The 20,936-nt window shown below is 37.8% G+C and overlaps 2 protein-coding genes across 3 annotated transcripts; one reads left to right on the top strand and one right to left on the bottom strand.

Annotated features, from left to right (window-relative positions):
- Positions 1 to 4,326: 4,326 nt before the first annotated feature.
- On the bottom strand, positions 4,327 to 11,097 carry LOC121872444 (ribosomal RNA-processing protein 8-like). 2 transcript variants are annotated; one of them, XM_042375206.1, is made up of 6 exons: positions 10,858 to 11,097; positions 8,431 to 8,953; positions 7,146 to 8,388; positions 6,686 to 6,847; positions 6,104 to 6,343; positions 4,327 to 5,200 (listed from the first exon to the last, which is right to left on the bottom strand). In XM_042375206.1, exons 1-6 carry the CDS (start codon positions 10,927 to 10,929, stop codon positions 4,990 to 4,992), a joined length of 2,451 nt encoding a protein of 816 aa, XP_042231140.1. In that variant the 5' UTR covers positions 10,930 to 11,097; the 3' UTR covers positions 4,327 to 4,989. The 2 variants fall into 2 exon arrangements, with proteins under 2 accessions (XP_042231140.1, XP_042231139.1); XM_042375205.1 differs by having other exon boundaries at positions 7,146 to 8,953.
- A 273-nt stretch (positions 11,098 to 11,370) lies between these two features.
- Positions 11,371 to 20,430, top strand: LOC121872445 (GPN-loop GTPase 1-like). The gene is made up of 3 exons (XM_042375208.1): positions 11,371 to 12,346; positions 15,884 to 16,068; positions 17,192 to 20,430. Exons 1-3 carry the CDS (start codon positions 11,492 to 11,494, stop codon positions 17,361 to 17,363), a joined length of 1,212 nt encoding a protein of 403 aa, XP_042231142.1. The 5' UTR covers positions 11,371 to 11,491; the 3' UTR covers positions 17,364 to 20,430.
- Positions 20,431 to 20,936: the final 506 nt, after the last annotated feature.

The following is a 20,936-nucleotide window of genomic DNA, read 5'->3' as shown; positions in this document are numbered from 1 at the left end:
TCACCTCTTTATCCTTAAATGCATATCAAACAACATTAGGGACATCACACATCCTTGTCACTCCTCCTTCCACTTCAGAACTCATGGTCCTCCACGTACTGTCACACATCCTTCACTGCTCTTAAAGAAAATTTTCATCACAAGCACCTTTTCCACAGCCCACACTTCCTCCTGGTTCACCTTCTCTTAAATTTTCTTCAATTCCTTAATTGCTACAATGTCCTAATTTATATGTAATTTATATACCTGACTCTTTGGTAGGGAGCATGGGAGGGGACGTCCTCTCCTTCGTGGAGGAAGCTGGTCTTCTACACAAGCTTCGAGTTTTATTTATTAACGTTTAAATGGTTTTTATGAAAATTCTATGCTATTTATTATTTACATTTTTTATCTTGCATTATTTGTTTTAAGCGTTCTTAGCTGTTGCATTGTCAGGGATGTACCATAATTACTACAATCAATCAGTCAATATATCCTTGACCTGCTCTAAATCCTCCCTGTTTCTTGGTGGATGGACATTTTGCAATCTGTCTATTGATTACAGTAGGGTCTCGAGTACACTTATCAACAGTACATGACCCCACTTACATGCTACTGACCCCCTGATCTACCCTTACACTTGGGTCTCACTCTTGCGCGAGCTAACACGCCCAGCATCTTTCACTCACTCAGCATGTTTATCACATGTCCCTGTTCGTTTAAAAAAATAAAATCGTTACAATACAGTACTGTAATGTGGCTTATAAATAAATAAAATAATATATAAAACTATGAAATAAGAAAAATTAAGAGCATGGGTATGTATGTGTGAGAAATGAACATATGTATTGAGGCAGTGAGCTGTAACTACGTTGCTGACTCACCACCCAGGTCCCAGGTGACCAACTGCACCCTTCCCCTTTCTATGTGACATCATGTGACTGTACAGTATTTTCCCATTTTAGCCAGAATCCCCAGTCCCCAGAACTCTCCACAAGCTGGAATTAAAATCGACCCAGAATTTTTCTGGAAAAATTTTAAATTCTGGGTCTGCAAACACATTTCTGGGGTTGAAAATTGGCCGCATTTCCCGGGTTTGCAGGAGTGATGAAAGATTACGTCATGCCCAGCCGCATTCTCACGTGCTGGGTGCATGTGTGGGATGACCGCTTGGGTAACTTGGGTCTGGGCTCGCATGCTGCAGTTGACTAATGCTGCCGTGTGAGTGCATGGGATGTTTGTGATAGGCTGATGCATCTCCCCCTCTCAGCCTAGCATCATGACACAATTAATTCATAGTCCCCTGCCATTGTATAAGCCAAAAATGTAATGTTAAACCAGTGTTAAGACATAAGAAGTGAATACAGTTACATACACTGCCCTGTACATTCAGTAAGTGTGAAAATACCATATTTACAGGAAAAGAGAAACACTAGAGCACCTTAACTATTGTCTTTATTCAAGACATCATTCTTCAGGTCATGAGACCCACTAATCCGCCACCCTGACAGTGGGTGACCTGACATTACATCAGGTCAGTAACATGAGACCCCACCTCCATCACAAGTGTTAAGACATAAAAAGTGATAACAGTTATGTATTACATTCAGCAGAGTGGTCAGTGTAGGCTCAAGAGGACTGCATCTGCTGGAAAGTACAATACTTTACAGTATACAGTACAGTATTAGTATACATTATTTTGTTTATTTACAATATATTGTACATGTACAGTGGTGTTTATGTAAATAAATACAGCTCCGTGCGAAGTGTGTCATTTAGACTTAAGAAAATTTTCCCCAGTGCAGGGTGGAAAATTCCACTTTCTTGGCTGTGACGCACAACTCCATTCATGCTTCATACACCCATATCATATTATTATTATTTTTTTTTTTTTTAAATATATTAATTTAACCAAACTTTTAGATTAACCTTTCAGGATAATTTGGGTAAAAAAAAATATGTTTCTTACATTTTTTATAAAAGAATTGAGTCCTCATCTTTTTATTGAGCTGAAATATTTTGTTTAAGGATCTTTTATTGAAACAGTCTTAAAGAGAATTTATTTAGGATCGTTAGAACAGATACTATGGATAAAAGTTTATACACTTTCGCAAGTCGTAAATATTCTCGCTTGTATCCGCAAACTAAATGTAATGGGAGAGTGTTTGTCCTAGCAAGATCAGACGATGAGGTGCCTAGTTTAGAGTCGAGATGAGATGTTTAATTTATATTCCTTTAGACTTTTGGAAAACTTTCCCCAGCATCCAGAAACATTCAGGGTTGTTTCTGTTCATACGAGATGCGTAGTCTAGGCTCTTGGAAACTTTTCCCATTACCTGGAAAAATTCCGGGAATGTGGGATTTTTCCGTGTTTGAGAAAATCGTCTCGAACCAGGAAGAGCTATGCTCCAGTTATTCCAGCTAATGGGGCTATCACTGACAGCACAGCTGCCACACATGTCTCTTGAGTCAGGAATAAAAAATCATAATAATAATAATAAATAAAATAAAATACAAAATACCAGTACTCCTTCCCCTTCACATGTTGTGTGCTAACTCTGGCATGCAAAGAAATGTTTTTGCCCTTGTAATAATTATTATTATTTATTTATTTATTTATTGCACATTCTGTATGAAAGATTGTGTGTACATATAAGAGTGTAAATAAATGAAGAAAATTACATACAGTATATGTACCCAAAATTATGAGTTGAAAAATAACCATAACATAGTTCTCTCACTCTGAACATTTCTCAGGTGTTCACACTGAGAAAATCTTTCTTTACTGGTGAATTTTACAACAATCATGGCCCCTATGAGGAAAATTAGGGCAAAGCTTGTGGTGGTGAGAATGAGAAAAAGAAACAACACTTACTGTGAGAACTTTGGAAGAAAAAGTCAAGATATTAGACTTAGGAGTGGGGTATTGAACTTATGTGTATATATACAGGAAGGGCCCAAATATATTGTGTACAAGAAATTCACACTTAACGGATCCTTGGAGCGTAACCCTCACGTACTCTAAAGCCCTACTTTACTGTGTTATATTTATTGAATTGTCCACGTTTCCATCTACATGAATTTAGATAATAATGTCTTTATTTTGGTTTGGTTAAGTTATCTAAGGTTAGGTTAACTTATCTTACATTAGGTTAAGTTAAATTAGGTTTATACTGATTCTTACTGCTACATCTCTATATTAAGGTATTATTGGAGCCTTCAGCCACTCAACTAGTACTGTTTACCATACCACCTGACACACACACTGAGGAGGGTGCTGGTATTACCTGCTCTCCACGTTTCAGTGATGCTGTCGTGTTATCTTCCTGGTCTGGTGCATCCCCTTCTTAACACCCATTCTCTTTGCTTACTTTGAATTTCATTATCATCACTACCATCATCACCATCATTATTATTATTAACCATCATCATTGTCATCGCCATTACCCTCATGAATATTACCTCTGTAGTCCATTTCATCAACGTCCACTCTCTCCATCATCAATTTCTCGATCACACTTTCCCCAATTTTCATTACCTGATCTAACAGCTTCAGGCTCCTGTAGTTCCCACACTCAAGTGCATCACCTTTATCCTAAGTATTCTTGATCACACTCTTCTGCCAGGCATCAGGGACAGTACATTCTTTCATGAGTAAAAATCCTTAAAATTTCACTGCTCTGTTTGTAAGGGTTCATCTGAGAGTGGCCACAAGGGTTTAGAAAATCATATACTGTACTGTAAGTTATTCTGGGGAAGTTCCTGATGTCATTAGAACAACACAGCTGATTCTTAGTCATTATTTACTTTACAATGTGACACGTGGTTGTAGCATCAAAGATTTTGTACAGGTGGTCCCCAGAGTTATGAACACCTATACTTAAAAAACATGATCCCACTAAATTGATAATAAAAATCAGACTCAACTTGCAAACATTTGCCGGTACATTATAGTACTGTACTTATGAACATAACACCACTTTGTTCAATCCTCCTAGCACCATCCATTCCCTATGAAAAAGGTAATTAAAAAAAATTTTTGCACATTATTTACAAGCAATAATTACATGATTTGTTATTTATGGTTTATAAATGTTTTGATTGATTATTTATGGTTGGGTTTTGTTCATATTTTATTGCTAAATTTACATGGTTCTGATTACGAGAAAATTGACTTATAAACCGGGTCAGTCATTTATTACAGAACATTGTGACAAAATTTATATCTTCTATTCTTGTAAACATTCTGATTTATGGTACAGTATCTTAAATCGGGCACCCCCTGTCAACCCAGCTGCAGGAAGGGTATTTTACAGTTAGGGAAGTGAAAGACAGCAGTTTGGGGGGTTCACCACCTGGTAAATTTACCAACAAATGTAATCTTTGTAATTAGTGAGAAAGACCTGACTGACTTAATGATCACTCATGAATTTTAATATGGTACATGACTTCTCATACAGTGGTTCACTCATAAACATTTTGTACATGAGCAGTTAAGAGTTACACGAGACAACCCTATGTTTTTATTTAGAACACTTTGTGTATTATGTTCGTTGTGGTGCTTGTTAATTATTCTCTTCTGTCACTGTTTATATTTTAATTCCAACACTATTCATTTCTACATACAGTACTCTAACTCTCCAACCTTCTGAAGCTGTAGACTCACAAGGAGGAAACAAATATAACAACACTATGTTAATAAATACCACAGGATCTTTATTCATTTACATCATAATTGTTTTTATTAAAAAACAAAATTACTTGTCATTGCCATCTTGTTTTAGAGCCATTGACAAAAATATATTGTAAATATATTTGTAATTATAATTTTAATTGCTTCATTCACGTTTGTATGTTAAATAAATACCTCTGTAAGGATTAATAACAATATTACTCGACAATTAATAAATAATCTTTAGCTGGTATTGCCAGTTGCCATATTTAAAATTGTCACATAACAAATAATTATATTAAGCATTAAAACAACTATATTACAGTACTGTACTAAGGCTATCTCTTCTTATACACACAAGGTTTAAGAATTATATCAGGAAGTGCAGTTATCTTTTTCACTTTTCGGTTCTTCTTAAATTCAAACAAAAAGAAATATTTTTCTGACGTGTCTTTTTGGGTGCAATGAAATCCAAATTTACTCACAAGATTCACAAATTGGGGAATGTCTCCAAACCGACTCTCAACTTCAGCAATTTTCATTATACCTCTGAAAATATAAAGTTAATATTAATAAACTTTATACTAAATAGATATCAATAAGAGGTCAGGTACTTGTGTGTGTGTAGTAATGTATACCAATAATACTTGAGAGATATGTATTTGTGCTGTAGTTGCAATGAAAAAGATATTTCTTAACACTGTAATGTTTCTTTTGTTTTAACAACTTGTGTAGGGTAGACCACAGGGTGTAGGAACATCATAATTGAGAAATAATGCAGACAGGGAAGGAATGAAACAGCAAGTAGGAAACTCTGTACATACACAGTTAACAGTCGTCCATCAGTCATCCACTCAATTTTTTATAACTCTATCTTCCTGTTCCCCTCTAGTTTTCTTCATTCACATCCATACATTAAGTAACTGAGCAAGTTTTATAAGGAGAACAATTAAAAATAATATAATGTTATCTCTAAGTTTATGAGCAACACAAATTATCTACATTCCAAACATATTCCCAGGCCATAATTGTAGCACAGAGTATCATTGAACATTAATCATCTCAGTGTTATTATTTCATGCTTCATCATCTTCTTCACCTTTAAAAACAATCCAATTCATTGTGGTGCTTCTTTGAGAATTATTTATCACTCTTCAAGGTACAGTCAAATGGAGCACACACTTGGGCAGCACCACAATTTGCACCACTACACAGTCCTAAAAGATTTAACCACTGTGCCATATTTTCCCACAAACCATTGAACAGTGGCCATTAATTCTTGCGAAAGGTTTCCCATTGTTGCATCATCATAATAGCACAGTCCATATTCAACCCAGTTAGATTTTTTATGCTATCGTTCCACTGAATTAGTTGCATAACATGATATCTCTTCCCATAGCAACACTTTATTTACCAACGCTACCTTCAACAATTCACTAATAATAAACTTACCCTTCTCTCAAAACTCTGTTGGCCTCTATAATGAAATCCTTGATGTTGGTCCCCATGAGTGAGAGGCAGAACACCACAACATCCACCGAACCCATCGTCAGTGGTGAGTGAGCCATGTCACACACCGTAACCCTGGAGTTGGCTGCTACTAAGTCAAGGGAATGGACCTTTTTCTGAGGTACACTGAGTGACAGAGCAGCTTCACCACAACCAAAGTCTGCCACCACATATTCTTTTGGCCTGAAATACATGAGTAATTTATCATTATTATTTTTAATCATTTTGCCACGTCTCAGCATACTGGCCATTTTCAGCAGTTGGTCTACCCATTGTACAGGAGGAAACTGGACTGCTCTTACAATCACCATCATCCTACTTCCAGGTCTCATAAATTCCATAGTTATACAATATCTAAAATCTAGCTCAATAAAATCATAGCTTTATTAGAAACCCTATACAGTATTTAGAATGTGTAACCTTTCACTGAACTTGTGAGTCTGTGAACAAAGATGTGGCATTATCACATTCACAACACTCAGTTTATTGATCAAAAGTATAAACTACAGTTCTCAAAAGACATACTTAGTACACAGCCACTTGACAACGAGGTCCAGAGGATTGACCGGCCAGCGTTTCACTTGTGCCTGATAGCCGGTATGGTAAGTGTCGAAGGCCTCACGGTCTTTCTTGAACAGTTTAACAGCATCGGTGCTCTTTATTGTATACAGTTCTTCATTTACCATTCTGTAGAAGATTTTTAATGATTTATTTCACCATCATTTTGATAATAAGACTGTACAGTAATTAATTTCCTAAGGGATTGACATAATGAGGATGAAAATAAAACTCCTCAGTAAATGTTGTGAGAGTTGTTTGGTCACTAAAATAAAATTACATGAAATTTTTAATGACCTGCGTCATTTGTCCATCTATCAATCTATCTTTAGTGAATGTGGTCTTTTTCACCATCAACGTACAGTACATCATCACAAGCACTAATATAACACAGTAGATAGTATGAGCCCCACAGTAAAATGCTTACCGGAATCTGGCGGATGTAAGTCGATCGGCCATTTTCTTGCGTAGAGCATCTGCCTGGCTCAGTTCTGATGGTTTGGATTCTTCTTTTTCTGTCTTGGCTTCTTCCAGTAGTCTTGATAATTTACCTTTGTCAAACTTTTTGTTTATAGGACTTTGAAGATTTGACTTTTCATTTGTATCCGTTTTCATTTTCTTCTTCCGGTTGTCTGTTATATTTTCATTGTTTTTCTGGTTGTCTGTTATCTTGCCTTTGTTTTTCTGGTTGTTCGTTATCTTTTCTTTGTTTTTCTGGTTATCTGTTATCTTTTCATTGTTTTTCTGGTTGCCTGTTATTTTTTCATTGTTTTTCTGGTTGTTCGTTATCTTTTCTTTGTTTTTCTGGTTGTTTATTTTCTTTTCTTTCTTTTTCTTACTTAGTACATTCGAGCTTTCTTCATTTTCTGTATCTTCGTTCTTTTCTTTGCCCTTGGTGCCTCCTTCATCACCACCTGAATTATGACTATAACTCAGCCCCACATCTTCACCATCATCATCTTCATATTTTGAATTCTCCCGTCCACCATCTTTATCAATGTCCATTTTATCATATTCCTCAACAATTGCCTCTTCCTTGCCTTTTTTTGTTGACTTTAAATCCATAATTGATGTGTTTTTTGTAACATTCTTCTTACCTTTTAGTGACTTTGGTTCAGAAAGGTTATTAAAATCTAATTCCTCTAATAAAAGATTAAAGTCAGATTTAAATTTAGGGTCAGAGTCAACGTCATCATCGGATTCAAATATTAATTCCTCTACTCCATCATCACTGCTTTCTGGTTTCTCCTTCTTCAACTTCTTTTGTTTCTTGTTATTTGATTCGGTGTTTTTCTTCCTCTTTTCGGACTTTTGTTTTGTCTCTTTATTTACGTTTTTTTCCGAGGGTGGTTTCTTTTGATCTGTTTTAGTTCTCTGATTCTCTGAAATTGAATCATTTGCACTCATTTTCTTTTTCTTCTTGTTCATTTTACTCATTGGTTGTTTTCTGGTTTCATGTGAGGTAACAGTAACTTCACTTTTGGTAGGATTTGCTTCTCCATTTTCTTTTTTGGTAGGACCCACAGCTCTATTTTCTTTTAACACAATAATGTTTTTTTCGTTTTTGGTGCTGTTCTCCGGTGATTGGTTAACTTGTCTGTCCTTAGGTTTTTTCCTCTTTCTTAGCCTCAATTCATTCTTTATTTGAGCACATCCTTTCCCCTCATCACCTCTCATCTCGATTGTCTCAGCACATCCTTTCCCCTCATCACCTCTCATCTCGATTGTCTCAGCACATCCTTTCCCCCCATCACCTCTTTGCTCTAAGACAGTGGTTGGTGTTACCTTCACCACCACACAGCTGTCACTCTTCCCTAGACTACTAATACCATTCATACCTAAATGATTACTATTCCCCTGAATCCCCTTGGCTTCATTCTGTTTAATATTTAATTCCTTGTACTTGTTCTTACTTCTCTTTCTCTTCTTTAAGTTTGTATTTACAGGAGGAGTGTTGTCGATGCTATCTTTATTTCTCCCCTGTGAGTCGTTTAACACAACTCCCTTTTTGTTTGTCTTATTTGTCTTCTTTCCTGGTGATTTGGTTGTAGATAATAAAGGTTTATCTTGAGTGACACTGGTATCTGTCTTATTTTGCTTGGTGGTAATATTACTAGCCTCAGTTTTTCTCTTCTTAGCAGTCAACTGAGTGTCTATGTTATCTTCAGTCTTCTTCCTCTTTCGTTTTTTCTTTGTCTTTATCATACTACTATCAGGTAACTCAGAGGTCATTGCCTGAAATAAAAAAATAGAAAAATAATATTGTACATTAATATTAAGTTTGAATAATGCATAAACCAAATACAGTTAGTATTAGCTACTGGGTCTTTGGGAATATCTAACAAATATTTTTTTTCTTAGCAGTATTTCCATAATCAAATAACCTGTGGTGTAATGGTCAATCATGCTCGCCTCGCAAGCGAGCGGACCCAGGTTCCATCCCCGGGCAGGGCAAAACTAAGGGCAAGTTCCTTTATGTCATTTGCCTGTGCCTCTGTCTACCCAGCAGTAATTGGGGACCTGGATGTTAATTGATTTGCGGATTGTATTTCAGGTTAATGGTTAGCCAGAGCAGTTGGTGAGTTGGCCGGTCTTCTCGGACTATTCCTTGACACTGGGACATGCAGTTCGGTAACTCAGGGTGTGGTTGTTGTGTTGGCGACAGTTTCTACACCTGAAACATATTCATGCCAAGGTGAATCACCTGTTTACCTGTGATTAGTAGGTTATTAGATAAATGAACACCTACTTCTGCCCACTCTGGCCAAGTAACTGAAGCTGTACCCACTCTGGCCAAGTAACTGTACCCACTGGCCAAGTAACTGTAGCTGTACCCACTCTGGCCAAGTTTCTGTAGCTGTACCCACTCTGGCCAAGTAACTGTAGCTGTACCCACTGGCCAAGTAACTGTACCCACTCTGGCCAAGTAACTGTAGCTGTACCCATACCCTGCCTTTGTGTAGTACTGTACATAAGAGAAGAGTTTATGTTATACATGAACCTAACTCAATTCCAGAAATGGGAAGCACAATTTAAGGCTATTGGCTTTAGGCATATACTGTAGCCTGCTGAAATAAAAGAGTACTGAGGTAGTTTTCATCAGTATGTCGAGGTGTTCAAGGCACACAGACGATAATGGTAATGTTTAAGGACAGTCGCCCGGGTTATCCAGCCACCTAAGGAAAAATATCTATTGAAGACAAATTATTTCTTACCTCGAGACTACAATAAATCAGGTGGAGGAACAGCACATCTTCTATTAAGGTTTTAGTACCGAGTTTATCTCTGTATAAAGATACAGTATACGCTACTGCTGGCTCCTGCACCAGGCTGCCGCTGTCTTGATTTATGTGAGCATCAGTAGTTATCGGAACATTTCCTATACACTAATAATGAAGTTCTTCCCTTTAATACTCACTAAAAAGAAACAGCAACAACGATGATAAATTATTCTTTCTTACCTTCATAATATTATTAAAAAAAGTATAAGAACATAAGAAAATAAGGAGTCTACAATAGGCCGGTGATACACGAATACCAAAGAACCGACAAAACACACCAACATAACCTACGATGGAAGTGTATTATTATTATTATTATTTTAGGTTTATTAAGTTCACGAGGAAAGCTAAATTGGTTGATGTACACTGCTTTTGTTGTTTGTCACTTGGGTCAACATCAAAGCGGGAATATGACAGGAAAACTAGGGATAAAAACCTGAATAGAAAAGGTGTTATTCATCCACCTGAATTGTTTGAGATAAGAAATGTTTATTATACAAAGATTTATCATACGTTCGCTGAATAACCCGGACGACTCATTAAATATTATCGACACTAACACACCTATACTTCATTAGTAATAGTTCAGAGGTAAAAATTAAAGTAGATCTACTAGTACACATATGACTACAGACTCATTAAATGGTGATAGCAGTTTTCTCATAAATTACAGTATAAAGTTTCTCAAACATAGGCGGGTAGACCTATGGTAGACCTATGGACCAGTCTACCAGTCTAAGCTGTGGAATCAAGAACAATGGAGGGATCCTACAGAGGCCACAGACCATCTTCCCTCATCATAGTCTCCATTAGGTAATTAAGGTAGTTAGTTAGGTAGGTTTAAACCCTTATACTCACCGAGAACTCAGAGGCATCAATGTGGTAGGAGAACACATCACCACCACCCCAGTCTGGTATTTGAAAGCTCATGGTGGTATACAGGAGTCACCACGGGGTTTATCTATCTGTCTTTCACTATTTCTGGTAGATAATTACTCGTCAGCACACAAGAATAAGACATTAAAAGATAACTGGCATCATCCTATCAGCTGGCCACCACAACACCACCACATGTGACCATAGTATCATGTTAAGTAATTACAATATTAATAAAGGTACAATGGTCAAATTATATCATGTTAATATTATACATTTATTCATTAAAAAATAAGAAGGGATTATTTTATTTACTAAAGGTATGAATTTATTACTTTATTTTTTTTATCAGATTCCGTGGATAATTAAAGTTTATTTTATAGTTATAATTTATATATATATATAAGTTACATTTTTTAAGATGTTATTAAATATGAGTGATATAAAGGGTATCTATCCCTCCATACATGTAAAGAAACATTAACATTAACACCCTAATGGTCCCTGGCTGTGACCCTCAGAGGTAAACAACAGCTTGGCGTGTGTGAGGCAGAGAATCATCAAGAAACATTGTTATAATTGTTTCTGAATACTATAGGAGACTAAACGTTATAAAATGGAGACCAAGACTGTAGAACCAACAGTGATGGATGTAACAGGTGACTCACAACTACCTGGGGACAGTAGTGAGGGGGCCTCCAGTGATGGGGCTCAGACGTCCTCATCCTCAGGGGCTAGACAAAGATCCTACAGTCCTCCAGGTGCCCCTAAGAAGAAGGAACCCATGTGTATAATTGTCCTTGGTATGGCTGGCTCGGGCAAGACTACATTTGTGAAGAGACTCGACTCCCATTTGAACATCAGAAAGCCACATCATGTTATAAACCTTGACCCGGCTGTTGATAAGCTCCCTTATATATCTTATATTGATATACGGGACACAGTTAACTATAAGGAGGTTATGAAGCAGTATGGTTTAGGGCCTAATGGTGGTATTGTCACGTCCCTAAACCTCTTCTCAACAATGTTTGATGATGTTTTAAAACTAATAGCTAAAAAAGAGGAAGAGTTAGATTATGTAATATTTGATACACCCGGTCAAATAGAAGTGTTCAACTGGTCAGCTTCTGGACCCATCATTGCCGGGGCACTCGCGGCCACTTACCCAACCATCATTGTATATGTCTTGGACTCCGTTCGTTCTACTAATCCTCAGACGTTTATGTCCAATATGCTCTATGCTTGCTCAATTCTTTATAAATACAAACTTCCTTTTATTATTGCCATGAATAAAATTGACATTGTTGATTGTAAATATGCCATGAACTGGCTACAGGACTTTGACGAGTTTCAGGACGCACTTTCCTCCGAGTCAACGTACGCCTCTAATTTGACGAGGTCGCTGTCTCTCGCACTGGAAGAGTTTTACAGCACCATCAAGGCTTGTGGTGTCTCAGCATTCACAGGAGAAGTAAGTAATGGGTAAAATTATAGTTTTGGTCATCCCAATCTAACCTAACCTAACCCCCCCCTAAGATTCCTCAGATGACCGAAGCTAAAAGGGTAATGTACCTGAGTGTATAGTGAGTTGCCTGTTTTTTTCATTTGGATTTTATGCTTTGCTTCTCCATGTTACCTAATTAAATGTGTTTACCTCATCAGCTTTTAAAACTACCCCTGTATAGTGTTTTTATCACGGTTAATTATTAGTTTGACCCAATAACTGTTGCAGTGGGTAAGGGTATGGGTACACTTACATCTTAATTGTTTATGGTATGTACACTTAATGGTAAAGATTCTTTAATGGCCATAATGGGAATTTAATGGCCAAAATTGGTTTTCTTATTTTTTTGTGGTGATTAGAAAGAATAGGACCTAATTTTCGTGGCTGATGTGGGCAATGTTATTATTCGGTTTAGTACATCTTCAAATTACTTTTAGGCAATTTCTACCTCATATATATATTCCTCAACCCTTGAAGCCTCGGTAAAATTGCAGATTACAGCAACCAAAGAATCTAATAAAAAAAGAAAAGGAGTGATTTGCTGATGGGTTTTGATGCGATTGGTTCAAATCTGACAATTTTTTTTATCGGAAATCACTCCTATTGAATTTAGCCTCCCCCCCCCCCCCCACTAACTGTAATGGGGGAAAGCGTGGGAATTCGTGATTCTGGGTGGGGGAGAGCCAAAACGAGTGACTTGTGGTAGAAGCGAATTCCAAAATTGTCCGAATCACGACATAAAAACATCAGAAGAACACATAATGCAACAGATAGTATTCTGTTATTTACGAAAAAATAGTCGATATATTAGTTCTGTCTATTGCGTGTTCTGAATTCCAGGTACTCTGTGCTTGCTAACTTATACAATACTATACCAAACTAAACCTTAACTAACCCCCTAGCCAGGGGGCTCTGCCCCCGGACCCCATGTGGCCCTAGACAGGGGCTTTGCCCCCAGACCCACAGACGTTATGTAATAATCCAGAGTTGCGTGGTCAGCCTCCACGAGAATATAAATAACCGTTACAGTATCTCTTACCTTACTCCGAGTCAGGGTTGGAGTCTGAGTCAGGGACCAGAATGCGTCGTGGGTTCCGACCCAAGTGTAATACAAGAAAAAATCATAGAAAAAATGCTTCTATTGATTGAGTGTAGTGAATTTCAGGAATTCTTTGGTTGCTGTTTACTGCAATATTACTGAAGCCTCTTGGAAACTTGTTTCTTTCAGAAAAATAGCACACGTGAGGAACACCTAAAAGATTAGATCAATAAATCTCCACCCACCTTTTTTGTCTCACCGCGGGTGAAGGCTCCCTGCAGGGTTAGGTTAGGTTAAGATTAGTTAATTTAGTGAACGTTATGGGTCTAGATGCTTGGTTTCCGATGTATTTGGATGTGTATTTTGTTCAGATCTCACCTTCGTTTTTGATGGAAAATAGCCGTTTTTGATCAAGGAGGACTTTCATCATTTTTTTTTTAAACCGACGCATTTCCCATGGAAACGAAGGTCAGATTTGAACAAAACACACCAAAATAACATCAGAAATCAAATATCTCATAACAAAATTCAAGGGTGTGCTAAAAGGAATAATCATCATAAAAGAAAATTTGGTGATTAAATTCCCATTCTGGTCACTAAAGAATCTCTACCCACTTTGTACCTTAATTTACTTTATTTATTTATTTATTTGTGGTGGTTCGGAGAGCCATTAATTCACTTTAGTGTACATACAGGGGGGGCCCCAAGTTCACAGATTTTTATTTCGCGGTTTCTATTATTCGCGGATAACGCCCTGGATGTACCCAAGAATGTCTGTGGGTAGTTTTAAATTTGCCGGCATTATCACAGCCGGGACAGGGAGCCATTCGTTCTAGAGACAGTAATTTTCTTTACCTGTATTGTAAATATATGTGTGTGTGTGTGTAGACATGCACATACAAAACACATACAAATAAATAATAATTGGAAAATCCTCTCAAATAATTGTGACAGTTTACCCCCTAATCTGTGCTTTATTAATAAAGTGTGTGTTTGTCTACACACACACATACATACAGTATACGTATACAACATGTACAGGTAAAAGAAATAATTGTCCTAAGGGCAAACACATAAAGGCAATATACATTTCTTTGTGCACGTAAAAATGTACCCCCGTCCGCAAATGTTATTCGCAGATTTGGCGATTCGCAGCCATTTTGAGAACCTAACCCCAGCGAATTTGGGGGGCCCCCTGTATTAAAAAAATTTGGGTCACTTAGGAAACCAGAAATACATTTGTTATTGTAGTTCTGGAAGTTTAAGTAAATGTGTGTGTGATAATTCTTCTTTTTTTTGAGAGCTGAGTACCTTGGCTATTTAATGTAAAGGCTAGCAACCAACCCTAACCTAATACCTAGTAATACAGTATCCCTCTCTATCCGAATGATCACAATTCAGATATTTGCTTATCTGTATATTTTATTCTTACACCCGAAGATGATATTAGCTTATCTGAATGTTGGTCCGGTCGAAATTTCAAATCTCAGGATAGGTGCAGCCCAGGAGTCAGCTGGGGTGGCCATTTTGCTCCCTACATGAGTAGGAACATACTCTTGCTTAAGGTGCATGATGTCACCTCCTCCTACTCTCCATTCTTTCTTTGTTCTGTTAAAGTGAAGTACTTTACTTAATATTTATTCATGCCATCCTTTCATGAATCTGTACGCAATGGCATCCAAGCATAGTGGTGATTCCTCTACTACCCCCTCCACTGCCAAGAGACTTTGCAAACCTGTTTTAATTATAACCAAGCTTGAGATAATCAAGCACCATGAAATCGGGAAAGCCCAATACTATATATATAAACGTATGTGTGGAGGCAGCGGGCTATAACTGTGATGCCAGCCCAGCCTCACTCACTCCCCCGATATGATGTCTTGGCATACACACAGCAGCAACCACACACCTCTGGGTCAGCTGGGTAACTGTCAGACTGTATTATGTTGCCCAGAGGATGGTCTGGGTGTGGAAGGAGCTATTTTTTTTGCACATAGTAAATAGGTATTGGATTGTATTTTATGATATGCTATGTATCAATTTTATTGTTTATCATAGCAATTTTTTTTTATTTTTCATGTATATGTAATTTAAAATTTGTTCGAATTAGGCTCACCTCGTGCTCACTAAATAGTTTAACTCTGAACCACTTTGTTTTATAAAATTTTGGGTATTAATAAATCAATCGTTTAACTTTGAACCCGTTTATAACAAACTTTTTATATGAGGGAGTACTGTATGTTTACTGCCCTGCCATTTGAACCTGTCATTCACTATCCGTGCCTTGCTGTTATCCCTTGATTAATGAAAATTTCGCTAATGTTAGGTTTTCAGGAACACAACCCCATTGTTAGACAAGGGATACCTGTACAGTATATGGTATATTAATTTAAGCTCATTGCTATTTAAACAAATCTTTATTGAAGAGATAAAACATAATTCTAGCATCATATTTATATTTACAGGGAATGGATGCCTTCATGCACCTCACAGATGAAGCTGCCATTGAATTTGAAGATTACCGTTCAGAACATGAAATGCTGAAGATGAAGAAGAAGAGCAGAGAGGAGGAGCGAGAAAAGGGTGATCTTGAGAGAATTGATCGTGACTTGAAGAAGGAAGGCTTATGCTCAGTGAGGAAGGCAATTAGGTTAGTAAATAGGGATCACATGGAGATAAGTCCCAGTTTATTTCACCTGATAATTGAACACCCTAAGCCTAATTTAACCGAATCATGGTTCCTGAATCAGGCATGGCTCTGTTCATCCATGATTTGACAGTGAGTCTCCCCAATTAATAAAATCTTTGGTTGAATGTTAACCCAGTCTTGTGAAGTAGACTCACTCATGAGATTCACAAAATATTTGCTTTAAAATTGTTCACTTGCATCATGAAATAATGTAAGCTGACATGACCCAGTTTGAACATCATATTTCTTATGATATGCTTGACTATGTGACCCAGCCATCACCAAACTTGATAAGTGGACAGTGAGGCACACAAGTGTTTATCTGTACCTATAGCAGGAGCGGGCTTGGAGCACAAACAACTTCTGTGACTGAGTAGCTGGGACTAAGGTGGGTTGTTGTTGTGGTGTCCATCATACAACAGAAGCAAGTGACTGAGGAGAGGAACACTGTTTAAATGGTTGTGACCCAACAACCTGCTACCTTGAACAGTGACTCATATCTCCAAAGAACCTTGTTTCAGGGTTCTGGTTTTAAGATGTTCGGAGACGATTGGAGTTCTAATCTGGTGGAATGACATGGGTCCTTTGGGATGACAGTTAAATTGTAAATTATTTTTACTTAACCCTTTAAGCAATAATATTGCACTTAGGTGTTGTATTCTGCTTAATGGCAGATGATTTTATTCAGGTGAGAGAAACCCCTGCTCTTTAATGGCTTAAATACAGCTTGTTCTCTTTGGTTTACTGATCAGCTTCCACAAGATACACTTTTATAGAGTAGCTTGAGCTGTCGCAACCATGGACTCCCTCATGCGACTGCAATAACTCATTAAAGTTTGGACAGGTGTTCATGAAACTTGGCAGAGATGTTGGTCTCTCTGTGACATGATCCAATTAATTTACCCACTTGTGTACGGTGGTCCCCTCTCTGCTGAGTAAAATCGTGTGGCGTCCCCATAGTGAAGGGGTTAACGAGGAGATGGAGGGCATTTGGGTACCGTGTTTGTTATGTGTTTGACTATAAGCAAACGCACACATGTAGAGTCTAATTATAAGTTTGTCTTTAATTATTCTATTCTTACAGGAAAGACACTGAGATCTACTTGACTCATGGATCAGATAGTGAAGGGGAAGGAGAAGTACTGGATGAAGAAGACACAATGGAGAAGAAAGAACTCGAGTCATTTCAGCAATTTCTCAGCAACCAAAAGGCAAAGAGGGAGCATCAGAGATATAATGTACTACCTAACTCCTAGAACACTTAACTCCATGTTGTGTATACTTGTGCTAACGTTTGAATGAGTTGTTTGTGAACTGATCACCTGGATTCTTTTCCCCCAATTATTATCATGTGTACAGCATTTGAGTAGAAAAGTAGAATATAATTTCTCCTTGCTAAAGTAGTTCTCAACTTTAAACTTTTCAGACTCAGATTTCTCACCCCCTCACCTTTTCTTATGGAGACTTTCTTCCTTAAATGCAGGATGGTTGATAATGCACAAACACACACATACACTCGTTGTCATTCATTCGTTGTCATCAATGTAAAGATGTGTCCTTCTATGGTACTCACCTCTCAGTTCATCCTTCACCAACTAGGAAATCTAAATACAAGTACAAATTAAGATACATGGTGCAGTACAGGTTGGACCATCATCCACATTACAGGTCTGGCAATCTTTTCTTCAGTAATAATACAGTACACACAGCTTACACTTTTATCAGCCCAGGAGCCACTTTTGATAGTTCAACTCTTATAGAAAACATCAGGGAATGGTTTGTTGTATATAGTATTTGAGGCTATTTTCATGTTATATCTTTCTTTTTGTACAAATATTGGGAAGCCTCGTGCTGTCTCTTCACTGTGTCCACATTTGTGAGTCCTGAAAGTCTGTGATGATTATTCCAAGAGTTTAGTGTTAATTTAATTCAAAGGTTAATAGTTGTGGTAGTGGTTTTATTAGTGAGGGTTTGCTCTATCAGCTGACTTAGCATAAATTTGCAGTTACAGAATTTTATAATCTTCCATTTACTCCCAGATGGCTTCTCTGAACCCCCTTTAACAAATTATAATGGAAGGCTTCTTTTATTTTTATATGTATGTAATTAATCATTTATGATTTAACATTTAAAATCCTGAAGTGCAAAATAGGTTTGCCTGTTAAAATATTTGGTCCCTAAATTTTTACTTTTAAGTTGTGAGTTACTGGAATGAGCACTGGTTGACCCCAAGTGTTGCTTTACTTAGCATCTCTGGTGGCCATCTTTCGGATGTTATACTGCTGTGGGGTGCATTGAGCTGGCACCAGTTACGGTAGGCTCTCGCCAATAACGTCTAATAGGTGCCGCCACCCCAAGAATTTCACTCATTCTCCCCCTTTGAAGCCCTCCTAACACTTTTTGTTAGCTGAAATAAAAAGAATTGTTATTCAATCATCAAAATAAAGAATTTGAGTAATATAACACTGACCTTGGAGGAGGTTTTGAGGCGCTTGGTGTGATGATTGTTCCGAGGCTGGGGCATGGAGGCTACTGCGTCGAACCTCCGCCCACTTCCCTAGCCCCATCTCCTTCCCCGTCCCCACGCTGGCCTCTCGCACCTGGTTCACCCACTTCCGCTAACACTTCATCAAACCCTGCAAAGTCAGAATCTTCAGGCATTTCCCCAATGTCATCAATGTCTTCATCAACTTTAACCTCTCTCTGTTGGTCTTCCTCGGCTGGCCGGTGTTGTGAAAGAAAGCGAGTGATGAGTGACTGCTGCCGGGCATTCACTCGCTCATTGTACTGCTTTTGGTATTTTCTTGAAATAGATTTTACAAATCCAATCATTTGCTCCCTTTCACCTGAGTCAATCTCAATGTCTTAGATCATCTCTTGAAAGCTGGTACAGACACCCAATAAGAGTGACAGCTTCTGTGTCGTCACTTTCCTCTGCTCGGTCTCCCCTGCATCACTCGCTGCATCACCACTCTCACCACCTTCTTCATCCTCCGGGAGATCCTTGACGTCATTTGTGTTACCATCTTTCATCAGTTCTTCTTCCCGAGTCACTTCTTGAAATCTTGGGGCTGGGATACTGCGGACGGTTTCCAACACTTGGTTCATTAGCTCTGCTGGCTGCTGTCTCTTCGTCTCGGCAGATTTGAGTTGTGGCAGGAGTGCCGACCAGGCATGCCTAACGTTTGCTTTTGTAGTATTTCCCCAGGCTTTTACAAAGAAATAGACTGCTTGGCAAATGTTATAATTTTTCCAGAAGGCAATAACAGTCATTGTGGAGGTTTCAGGTAAGCCAGGTGGAGCAGGGGTGGCGGGGGTTGCAGGTGAGCCAGGTGGAGGAGTAGAGGCGGAGGCTGTGGGTGAGCCAGGTAGAGCAGCGGAGGCGGCTAGGGTAGGGAGGAGAGGATCCTCCTCCTCGCTACTGCTCACAGTTTCAGCAATTTCCTTCACTTCTTCTTGTTTATCAGTTTCCTTCCTCATCTGTCATGGACATATTTGTAGTACAGCAACTTTACATTCGCTGTGATTTCTTGGTCTAGTGGCTTTATTTTGGAGGTTGTATTTGGTGGTAGAAACACAACCTCAACTCTAGGGTGACGTCCTACTAGAAATCGTGCATGACTGGGGGTATTGTCTAGAAAGAGCACCACTTTGAAGGCTACATTCTTCTTCCAGCAGTATTCTTTGGCATTGAGTCTCCTTGTACATGATTTACAGTTATATGACTTGTAATTACATACTGAAATTTACATAAGTTGCATAAGGGATTATTGATGTTCAGTATTTTGGAACACTTAGTAATTTGTCATCACATGTACTATTGTATACTGGTGGATGACGGATGACTTGTAATAATATACAGTATTTAAATTTACCAAAGTCACATAAGGAATACTTGATGTTATGTATTTTGTACCATAAGGTAACATGCAAGATCTGATTTTCTTGGTGGTATTATTCTTGACATTGTACACACAAGTTGTCACTAGATGAGAAGAATAGCTACACATGTCAGCAGTTGAATGGTCATTGCAACAAATGGCAACATCCTGTAAATCATTATTTTTTATTGACTGTCCACAATACCTTCAACATATTATTATACTGTGATGCGATTGTTTTCAGATTGAACGGCAATACTATATTTCCTGAAATACAGATTACAGAATGTTCATTTAATTTTATCTTTTGTAGGTCATGAAAACCTGAAGATTGAATAAGGTATTATCTTATTCAGTTTTTTAAGACCATATAGGCCAACCCTGCTGTACATACTACATAATAATCTTAAAATCTGTTGTTTGGAATAAATTGAATAGATACATTTTATCTGTTTTCAAATATCCTAATACAGTGCGGTACATTGTGAAGTTGCTGTACAAGTGGAAGGAGGACACTGGTGTTGCTTTTGATGCACTGGGGAGTATAGAGTCCAGTGTCTGGGTTCAAAGCAGTTGATGTGACAGTGAATTTCATCCTGGTGCTATTAATATAACTGAAAAGGTGAAAGTGGGTCCCATAGAACTGACAACCATTTAGGGGCAATGCAGACACAGCACAATAAAGACAGTGTGGTGGGCAAAGTGACCAAATACATAAACTTGACTAATACTGTTCACCATACTGGTATATAGAAAGAGGAAAATGTAACATTCACTTGTGTAATAAAAGGTAAATGAATGCTTTATGTTTGATAGTTTGTTGTGGTGGATGGAAGAACATGAAAGACCAAGGAGTTTCATAATGAGGAAGGTGAAGAATGAAGGTGAATGATCATAAAATTTGATTAATGGAACAATAGTAAAAATAGAGGACATGAAGGGAAGGTT

This window comes from Homarus americanus, unplaced genomic scaffold (assembly GCF_018991925.1).
Source record: "Homarus americanus isolate GMGI-L3 unplaced genomic scaffold, GMGI_Hamer_2.0 scaffold11302, whole genome shotgun sequence".
NCBI lineage: Eukaryota > Metazoa > Arthropoda > Malacostraca > Decapoda > Nephropidae > Homarus > Homarus americanus.
Note: the sequence above shows the minus strand (reverse complement) of the source record. Positions and strands in the feature narration are given on the sequence as shown.

Bases quoted from the DNA above. Each gene is read 5' to 3' on its own strand.
- LOC121872444 (XM_042375205.1), bottom strand. From the start codon at position 10,929: ATGAGCTTTCAAATACCAGACTGGGGTGGTGGTGATGTGTTCTCCTAC. The intron at 6,848-7,145 runs GTAAGCATTTTA...AATCTTCTACAG, and splicing joins CTTACATCCGCCAGATTCCG to AATGGTAAATGAAGAACTGT. The intron at 5,201-6,103 runs GTAAGTTTATTA...TTATATTTTCAG, and splicing joins AACAGAGTTTTGAGAGAAGG to AGGTATAATGAAAATTGCTG.
- LOC121872445 (XM_042375208.1), top strand. From the start codon at position 11,492: ATGGAGACCAAGACTGTAGAACCAACAGTGATGGATGTAACAGGTGAC. The intron at 12,347-15,883 runs GTAAGTAATGGG...TTATATTTACAG, and splicing joins TCTCAGCATTCACAGGAGAA to GGAATGGATGCCTTCATGCA. The intron at 16,069-17,191 runs GTTAGTAAATAG...CTATTCTTACAG, and splicing joins TCAGTGAGGAAGGCAATTAG to GAAAGACACTGAGATCTACT.